This window comes from Oncorhynchus gorbuscha, linkage group LG16 (assembly GCF_021184085.1).
Source record: "Oncorhynchus gorbuscha isolate QuinsamMale2020 ecotype Even-year linkage group LG16, OgorEven_v1.0, whole genome shotgun sequence".
Taxonomy (NCBI): Eukaryota; Metazoa; Chordata; class Actinopteri; order Salmoniformes; family Salmonidae; genus Oncorhynchus; species Oncorhynchus gorbuscha.
This window is the reverse complement of record NC_060188.1, coordinates 36456423-36466691: the sequence shown is the minus strand read 5'-3', so window position 1 is coordinate 36466691 and position 10269 is coordinate 36456423. Positions and strand designations below refer to the sequence as shown.

Here is a 10269-nt window from a genome sequence, read left to right as displayed (position 1 = left end):
AATGTTTCTATTGACAGAAAATGACAAGTTAGAAATATTTTCTATTATGGCTGATATGGTTAATAATTTTAACAGATTTAGTTATTACACTTCTGAACAGTAAAGTGTAAACACAGAAGCACCCAAACAAGTCCCCATTGAGGGAGGAATTCATAACCAATAAAATAACAATTTACAGTAGATACATGTGACAAATCAAACTAGAGGGAGAATATATACCGTCCTGTATACACATTTAAATTTCTCAAGGTGAAAATACAATAAATGACAATAATTTCCAAAATATGTAAAGACCTATATTTAGTGTATACATCAGTGCCTTGGAGTTTTAAACACATAGAAATACAGTGTAAGACCAGTTTCTTAAACAATATCACTGTGTTAAGACATCCACCCCAATTATATTTTTTTCACTAATTGGTATTTTGACCAAACCGTGCTGCTGTGAAAAGATCTGATTTGATTGGTCCCCCCAAAACATGGCGGAAATGCATCTTAAAAGCCCTGGTTTGTTGATAAACTTGTTTGAATCCCTTACCTCCATTCCCTGTCCAATATAACAGAACTAAAAGGAGACACATTGCCCTCCTGTGAAACAGCAGTGATCCCAGAGAGAACAGAAACGAAACACACTAGGCTTAGGGGTCAGGGGTGAAGGTGGATGCTGATAAAACAGGTAAGCGTAAGATAAGAACAGACAACGTGAAAGAATCTATCCTCTCTCCTGTCTCTCTGTCCATGTCTCGCCTTCCCTTTCTCTTCATTATAATGTGATTCTCATAGTCACATTAATTTAACCCCCTAGATGTAATGTTTGCACCCCAAAGGAAATCAAATTAGAATAAAAAAATCCCAATAAAAATCTGTCCGTTTAAGCTAGAGATATCTTGCATTGGATGCGTCTCAATCCCCCCACATCAGCCGATGTCGCACTTGCGGTGAAAGGTGACAGAGTGGTGTTTGTCAGACCATGAGATATCCCGAAACACAACATTGTCTGTAGCATCCAAACGGTTTGGCCTACAAACTATTATTAAAGTTGAGACTCATGAACACGATGGTGGTCTCCGTTTTGCTCTACGACCCCCACAAGCGTCATGGGACGTATCTGAAGTAGTTACAACCGATCTGACCATTTCTGTCTGTAGCGTCCAAAAGGTTTGAGCTACACACTAATAACCCCTCTGTGCAAAGGTGAGTCTCTCACGAACACGTACATGTCAGTCGCACAGTGCCTTGCAAAAGTATTGATCCTCCTTGGCGTTTTTCCTATTTTGTTGCATTACAACCTGTAATTTATTTGGATTTCATGTAATGGACATACACAAAATAGTCCAATTGGTGAAGTGAAATGTAAAAAAATTACTTGTTTCAAAAAATTCAAAAAAATGGAAAAATGGTGCATGCATATGGATTCACCCCCTTTGCTATGAAGCCCCTAAATAAGATCTGGTGCAACCAATTACCTCCAGAAGTAATATAATTAGTTAAATAAAAATAAGCAAACACATTTGGTGTTCGCCAAAAGGCATGTGGGAGACTCCCCAAAACATATGGAATAAGATGAGACCTAAAATGTAGCTTTTTGTCCATAAAGGAAAACGCTAGGTCTGGCACAAACCCAACACCTCTCGTCATCCCAAGACTTATATCCCCACAGTGAAGCATGGTGGTGGCAGCATCATGCTATGAGGATGTTTTTCCATCAGCAGGGACTGGGAAACTGGTCAGAATTGAAGGAATGATGGATACAGGGAAATATGATGGATACAGGAAGAACAGCGCTAAATACAGGGAAATTCTCGAGGGAAACCTGTTTCAGTCTTCCAGAGATTTGAGACTGGGATGGGGGTTCACCTTCCAGCAGGACAATGACCCTAAGCATACTGCTAAAGCAACACTCAAGTGTTTTAAGGGGAAACATTTAAATGTCTTGGAATGGCCAAGTCAAAGCCCAGACCTCCATCCAATTGAGAACCTGTGGTATAGCTTAAGAATTGCTGTACACCACCAGAACCCATCCAACTTGAAGGATCTGGAGCAGTTTTGCATTGAAGAACTGGCAAAAATCCCAGTGCCTAGATGTGCCAAGCTTATAAAGACATACCCCAAGAGACTTGCAGCTGTAATTGTTGCAAAAGGTGGCTCTACAAAGTATTGACTTTTGAATAGTGAATAGTTATGCACGCTCAAGTTCAGTTTTTTTGTCTTATTTCTTGTTAGAAATGAATCTTCAAATGTTGTTGTGTAAATCAGATGAAACAAACCCCCGAAAAATCCATTTTAATTCCAGGTTGTAAGGCAATAAAATAGGAAAAATAGGAAAAATCGTGAATACTTCGCAAGCCACTGTACATTTGCTCTAGGATGCCCAGAGGCTTTCACATGACTCGTCTGAAGGTCCCCCAGTACCAAATGAATGGAAGTATATATGGAAACTGTTTAGTTCCAAAACATAAGTGGCTAAATACATGTAAAAAAAATGTTTTAAGTATTTCTTATATATAGGACAGACACTTCAGAACAAACTTCCTTTAGATTTTTTACAGGGCTTAGACTGAAAGGTTTTTATGGCTGTGCAACAAATTCCTTTTGAAACTGCCTCATTGTCCAATCACTCTGGCCACACTGTGTGTTGCTGTCTTGGTTGGATCTCCCATCAGTGCGTGGGGTTGTGGCCCGGGGGTGGGGAGTGCTGGCTTGGGAGATGGGTAGGTGGAGGGTGGCTAGTACTGCCACTGGGACAGTCTGGATGAGACACAGGGAGATGAGAGACACACTTGTTCTGGGTGCACAGCACCAAGACTGTGGCCTCTCCTCTGACACTGGCTCCCTCCAGCCCTACTGTATGTACAGAACAGCCTGGCCTCTACAGTGGTCAAAGGTTTTGGGGCTGCAGGGGAAACTAGGGCACAGACTAGAATAGGGGGAGGGTGAAGAACAGGAACCAGGTTGTAGTAGCATAGATTCACCACAGAGGCTTCTTATACACACCATTTCCCTGAGAAAGACAAGGCAGAAGAATTAGATTTGAAATCCTCTACTTTTCACACTGTAATGCCAACTCAAACTGTCCTGTGCAGGCTCAGATATGTTCTTTCCACACTGTAATGCCAACCCACACTGTCCTGTGCAGGCTCAGATATGTTCTTTCCACACTGTAATGCCAACTCAAACTGTCCTGTGCAGGCTCAGATATGTTCTTTCCACACTGTAATGCCAACCCACACTGTCCTGTGCAGGCTCAGATATGTTCTTTCCACACTGTAATGCCAACCCACACTGTCCTGTGCAGGCTCAGATATGTTCTTTCCACACTGTAATGCCAACCCAAACTGTCCTGTGCAGGCTCAGATATGTTCTTTTCACATTGACTTTTCCAGCAACTATGGTGGATGCATAACCAGGCCAGCATAGTACAGCTCAGCTCGGCTCAGTAGTTTTAAAAAGGGAAAGAAGACAGCAAAAACACCATGGATGCGCAGTATACTGTTGTGTATGATGGCAGTGAAGTGCTTACACTGACTGCTGGGGACAGTCCTGTGGTGGGTAGGGGCACCAGAGAGTGAGGCAGGGAGGTGCTGCTCTGGTTTAGAGTGGGGGCCGTGGCCCTGGGGAGGCCCGTCTCATGGGACTGGTCCCTCTGTAGAGAGGACACGCACACATAGAGAATTAAAAAACGGTTGGTTTCGGGTATGTATTTCTTGGAGAATAACACTAGTGTGATAATGATATGAGGGTTTAAGTCAGTGTATTGGGTAAAACCCACTCACATTTGCCAGGCTCTTGGTGATTAGAGCTAGTTCTGTGGGCTGGTACACACAGCTGCGGAGCTGACCACTATAACCACCGTATGGAGATACAGGCTTGTTGGCTGCTAGGGAGAAGAGGGAGAGAGGAATGGAAGAAAGAAAGAAATTAAAATTAATATAAACTTCAAAACTCAGCTGCAAGTGCTTCAATTGCTTTGGATCGCTTAGGGCTGAATGATCAAATACACACTGGGATTTTGTAATAATGGGATTACATTTCTGACCAGCTCCCTTAAAGTTACAAACTACCAGTTCCTTACAAATAGTTATAGTTTCAACTTTATTACTTGCGGTAAGTACATGTCACAGGCAAAGATAATATAATATTCCATTTGGATATGTCACATACATCACTATCGGATACATCTGACATTATTTTAAGAGAATGCGTGAGCCACTGTCTCTATGGCAACATCATGGTGCGAATTACTGGGGAGTCGAGGGGGGGGGGGGCTCAGCTCCCCAGTATCCAAATGGAATATTATATTATCGTTGCCTGTGACATGTACTTACCGCAATGCACCAATTTGTAAGTCGCTCTGGATAAGAGCGTCTGCTAAATGACTTAAATGTAAATGTAAATGTAAGTAATAAAGTTGAAACTATAACTATTTGTAAGGAACTGGTAGTTTGTAACCAGTAGAAAATATGAAGAATTCTAGTCCCCACACATTGTTACTTAGAATTCTAGAGCAAATACGCTGAAATCCAACCAACACTAACCTCATTTTCCTAGCAAAGACCAAAATAAATAATGGGAAGAGAAAAAAAGGATACATTGTATGTTTCCCAAATGCCCCCATATTCCCTACATAGGCTGTGTTTTTCAGCCAGCCAAATTCTGATATGTTTTTCACTTTTGACCAATTCCATCAAATGTTTTCTCATCAGTTGATCTGATTGGTCAAAAGACCAATTTGTGAAAAAAAATATCAGAATTGGGCTGCCTGTGTAAACACAGCCCGAGTGTGTACTTCTTTTGATCAGGGCCCAGGTCAAAAGTAGTGCACTATGTATGGAATAGGGTGCAATTTGGGGAACACACCTATGTTGTCTGACGACTGAGATCAGTGGAAAGGCACATGCTCTCCTGTGTGTTTTAGTGGGCAGGTGAACAGGAAACAGAACAGAGTGTTACATCAGAAATCAGAGGCGGTTTAATGTGTCAGTCAGGAGATGGCATCCTCAACCAGAGGGGCACACTTTTCTTACTCCATATCTACTACTGATATACACTGAGTATACCATACATTAGGAACATTGGTGTGTATTGTTAGATACTATTGCACTGTTGGAGCTAGGAACACACACATTTCGTTGCACCCACAATAACATCTGCTAAATATGTGTATGTGACCAATACAATTTGATTAGGCATACACAATCCATGTCTCAAGGCTTAAAAAATCATTCTTTAACCCGTCTCCTCACCTTCATCTACACTGATTAAAGAGGATTTAAACAAGTGACCATAATAAGGGATCATATATTTCACCTGGATTCACCTGTACAGTCTGTCATGGAAAGAGCAGGTGTTCTTAATGTTTTATATACACTCAGTGTCCAGTCTATTAGGTACACCACCCGATTCGCGAAAATGGTTCACTCCTAGTCACATTGCGGTCGCTTGCTATATAAAGCAGGCAGACAAGCATCGAGTCGTTCAGTTACTGTTCGATTGAACGTTAGAATAGGCAAAACGAATGACTGAAGCAACTTTGAGCGTGGTATTATTGTCTGTGCCAGGCACTCCGGTTCCAGTATTTTAGAGACGGGTGGCCTCTTGGGCTTTTCACGCACGACCCGGTACTAGGGTGTACTTAATAAATGTATATTTAAGTGATAATGCCTGAGAAGCCGATGTTTGGAGGATATATTGCCATTGGTGTTGTTAGGCCAGTGCCAATATATCCTCCAAACACTGGCTTCAAGGGCATTATCACTTTTTATACAACGGGTTACCAACATATTCAAATAATGATTGACATATTTTCATTGAAAACATTATTTTGATTAATGTATTCATACTATTTCATCCTTCAACAAGATATAGTCCCGACACAAATCTAGACTTGCTAGAGACGCGACCCAGACGTTCAGACTTCTTGTTCTGCATCTATGTACGCGACCCAGTCGTTCGTTCTTAATGTTCCTTTGCCATACTGGCTTGCTAGCTAGCCAACTACGGCTAATTTACAGTCGCGTTAAAAAGTGCAGTCAGAATAACAGCAAAGTAGCTGTATTTGCATAAACTGTTTTCTAGTGACGTTTATTTGGATACATCCATAACAATGACCTAATGAGTCGCGATTTCGCCTGGAATAGAAAATGTGCTCCCTCGTCAGGAAACTGTTGTTCAGAGGAGCTAGCCAACAACACAGCCACATTAAACACAATCACTTTAAACTGAAGCTGCAATTTAGCTGTGTTCCGTTTAAACTTTTTTCAACTGACATTTTGTTAATATATCCATTAAAATTATGCCAGCTGATTCATGATATCGACTGGCTGAGAAACACTGCCTGCATGTCTGTCTCGTCCCAGCTCATGACGCGTTCATTACAATGGGACAGCAGGAAATTTAATTTGAATATTGAAACAATGTTGCAAATGTTGGAGAGACAGACAGCAAGGTTTATTCAAATCCCCGCTGTTAAAAAAGAAATGTTGGTCTAAAAGAAATGTGAGATAATGTCTAGATACTTTTTATAGTGGATATCAAGTGTATAACTTGTCTGGCTGGATTGATGAGACAGTGGATTACGCAGTCAGATGGAACAGAGTAAATAGGCATTTTCAATCATAGATTTAGCCGTGGCAATTTGTGGAATAGACACTGGCTGGAATAGGGTTTTAAACCAATCAGCATTCAGGATTATACCCACCCGTTGTATAACATAATTTACATTACTGTAGGGTGAGAATGGGCGAATAATTGCTAGGACCAGAACAGATCAAACCTAGAAGAGCGCAAAACTATTTAACCATTCCTTGCTTGTCCGCTTTGAGTTGATCTCTGTCCAATCTATAAATAATAACACTGTGTTACTGCGTAGACCCGTTATGTAACTTGTCACTATACGAAAGTTGAAATACGGGGAAATCAATAAGATAAGAGCGTGAAAGACTGATACTATTAGATAGTATTATTAGATAATGATTAAGCCCTGTGATAAATAAACATGGATACCAATGTAACAGAAAATTTCCAGGAAATCAGATGGAACAGATTCAAATGATTAAACCTACATGAAATACATTTCTAGTGGATGGAAAAATGTATTCATGATGCTATGATGGCACTGGCGTTACTCTCTCTTTTTTAAAAGTTTGTATATTTTGTTGTTTTTATCCTGACTGCACTACAAATTTCCCAAATGGGACAACACAGATATTGATTGATTGAATGGTTGGCTGGGCCTTCCTACTGTACCTGTGTTGGGTTCGTCCATGGAGAAGGCCTTGTTCTCCATGTACATGTTCTGATGGGCTGCTGCTGCTGCAGTGTTCTGCTCCTTCAGAATGTTATCATAGACCAAGCTCCTGACTGGGTAGATAATGTGTTCCCCATCACTGGGCTGCTCATCCCCCTCCTCCTGCTCCTTGGTGAGGGAGCAGATTTCTGGGATGGTGTATAGGACCAAGAACACCCAGGCATTGCTGACCAGGGCAATGGCCAGGGTGGGGTCGTCCCAGCTGGGGTCCCCGGCCACCTGGTTCCCATGGATGTACATGACGATCCAGGCCACCCACACGGCCATGGAGCAGACCCCGGTGGCCAGGATGAAGGCTCCGTCCCGCCGCCAGGCCTTGTGTTTGTGTGTGAGCGAGGGCACGGCCATCAGCACCACGCCCAGCAGCAGGGCCATGACATAGATCAAAGCCATCACAAAGTCCTGGTTGGTGATACTGCAGGAGATGTCAGGGCTGCCACTGGCTGTCATTGGCCTCCTCTCCACCGTGATGATCAGCCACTCTGTATTGATGATGATCTCAACCAGCCAGAAGGCCAGGGCCCCCAGACACAGCATCCAGCCCTGGGGGCCCTGGCCCTGCCGGTTCAGGAGCACCAGCCACAGCCCATGCATCAGGAGGCAGGCAAGACCACCCGCAAACAGTACACCAAACAGGAAGCGACGCGCGGTGCAGCTTGTGAAGTCCCGGCCCATGATAAAGGCAAAAGAGAGGCCAAAGAGGCCAAGGGTGAAGGCCAGAAAGCTGGCCTGCAGGGCCACCATACCTTTCCTCTTCCTGTCTGTCACGAAGGGAAGGCTGGCCATGAGGATGATGATGAGGACGAAGGCCGTCACCACTCCTAAAGCCGCCAGTGACTCCACCACGATGCCCCACACTGCAGTCAAGTCACACAGGTTGAAGTACAGGGAGCCCACGGAGAGGCCACAGCCTTTAGGAACGTTGGTGATGGGGGCCGCCATGGCACTGCTGGGGGACACACACATCAGAAACACACATTCAGTACATCTAAAGCCTGAGCCCCCCTTTATCCCTTATTATGATTGAATCAGTCAAGTACTGGGGATGGCAGGTACTCAAAGTGATATTTAACCATCGCATGGTAACCACTTAGCTACATGCAGTAACCTGGTCACTGCATCCTGTAGGTTATACAGAATATTCTCAGTGATTCCAACAGGTTATATTGAATCCTAGTGCTACCTATTCAATATTACATGAAACACTGTGTGTCTTACATAAGCTGGTACATGACAGAGTGGCTGGCTGGATCAGAATGGCTTCAGTCCTTACAGTGATTACATCCCCCGCATGGCGCCAGCCAGGTATGGAAGGTGCCACACACACACCTGTTTCCTGGATAATTCTACCACTAATCAGAGTCACCACTGACCAAGACATCCCACACAACTGAAAATGATCACTGCTCAGCTTATCAAGGACTGTGTGTCTACAGGTCTAATCTTTGTGAGAAGAGACCCTTAAACAGAAAGCAACCTGCTGGGCACACTGATTGAATGAATCAACGTTGTTTCCATGTCATTTCAATGAAATTACATTGAACCAATGTGTAATAGAGGTTGAATTGACATCTGTGCCCAGTGGGAAGAGTGTACTGTACATCCAAGATGGAATATCTGGGCAACTACGGGGCTAGCTAGACTATATTTAAAAAATAACCAATGCATTGCCATAGTAACTATGTAGCAGGTAAGGAAGACAAACACACTGATACATAGAAATACTTGTGTGTCTAACATAAAGGATGGGTGACTGACAGCCAGGCCAAAGCATCTGCTAAATACATTTGTCCCGTTGAACTGCCTCCATTTGAGGCAGTTCAACTACAGAAACATGATAAACAACCTATTTGAATGGTATTGATTAATCAACAATGAGCCATTTGATCAACTGAATACTATTAATACTAAACTTCCATAGAACACTAGTATGCCATTTGAATAATATTATTTCCTTAACAAGTATTTAATTGTGTTCCTAATTCTAATGAGGAGTAGCCTATAGCCTAGTTATTATTTGAGGGCCTACTCATTAATGAGTAATACTATTAGGAATGATAGATAAATGCCTGGAAACTGAGTTGTAAAGGTTATCATTCTACTACGCCCGTGTATTACCTGCCGACAGGGGTGATGATGTGAATACGCGCCGCTCCTCTTTCTCGTCAAAAGCAGACAGAAGAACCCAGGTAATTTAGACTACAAACCTGTATTGATATTTAATCCAGAAAAATCTAATTCCTTTTCGCAACCGGTGTTTATTTTCTATTGATTTCAATATGTTTTGACTTGAAATAGTTTATCAAATCTACAAAGAACTATCCGTAAAGACATACTGCCAAGTTACACTCAATTTGACAGATTTTGCTCTACGTGTCCAAATGTCTTCCTTTGGTGGTCAGTGTTCGTCTCCAATAATTCGCAAAGATTTTGACGGTGTGACTTCTTGATAACAGAGCCAGTATTTTTTCTGCCCACTCCCATTCTGCTATGATCGCCGGCCTACCAGGGCCGGCTTACCAAACGGGCACGCAGGGCACGTACCCTGGGGCCCGACCTGTGCGTTTGGATTGTTGTGTAGTTTAAAAGTTCTGTAGCGCTATTTTGGAAAGATGGGGAGGCTGTAGGCGGCAGGGCAGGACACATCCAAAAACCCAAACAATTATGCAATAATTTTTTTACACATTTTCCCAAACCAGTTTAGGGTCTCTCATCAATATGCCTCTCTCTCTCGCTCAATCTCACCAATGAAGCCCCTGTTTAACTAAATCACCCTTACACTTGAGCAAACTCTGCTACAGGTTTTGTTTGGGTTTGAGACATAAAATAGGGAATGTTTTAGTAAACTACCAAACATACATAGAATGAAGGGATACATTCAGCTGTGCATACTGGGACAAGATACATGTGCATGTTATTAAGTACTTATTTTAATCTCCTAAAATATCTTAATTCAATTAAGA

General features: G+C 42.5%; 1 protein-coding gene across 3 annotated transcripts; it reads right to left on the bottom strand.

Annotated features, from left to right (window-relative positions):
- Positions 1-1386: 1386 nt before the first annotated feature.
- Positions 1387-9735, bottom strand: LOC124000271 (G-protein coupled receptor family C group 5 member C-like). 3 transcript variants are annotated; one of them, XM_046306522.1, is made up of 5 exons: positions 9425-9735; positions 7246-8255; positions 3774-3877; positions 3521-3643; positions 1387-3001 (listed from the first exon to the last, which is right to left on the bottom strand). In XM_046306522.1, exons 2-5 carry the CDS (start codon positions 8246-8248, stop codon positions 2969-2971), a joined length of 1263 nt encoding a protein of 420 aa, XP_046162478.1. In that variant the 5' UTR covers positions 8249-8255; positions 9425-9735; the 3' UTR covers positions 1387-2968. The 3 variants fall into 3 exon arrangements, with proteins under 3 accessions (XP_046162478.1, XP_046162480.1, XP_046162479.1); XM_046306524.1 differs by having other exon boundaries at positions 3774-3874; XM_046306523.1 differs by having other exon boundaries at positions 9514-9735.
- Positions 9736-10269: the final 534 nt, after the last annotated feature.

Coding starts and splice junctions, on each gene's coding strand:
- LOC124000271 (XM_046306522.1), bottom strand. CDS start 8,248: ATGGCGGCCCCCATCACCAACGTTCCTAAAGGCTGTGGCCTCTCCGTG. Junction 3,644..3,773: donor TCACCAAGAGCCTGGCAAAT/GTGAGTGGGTTT, acceptor TCCTCTCTACAG/AGGGACCAGTCCCATGAGAC. Junction 3,002..3,520: donor GACTGTCCCCAGCAGTCAGT/GTAAGCACTTCA, acceptor TGTCTTTCTCAG/GGAAATGGTGTGTATAAGAA.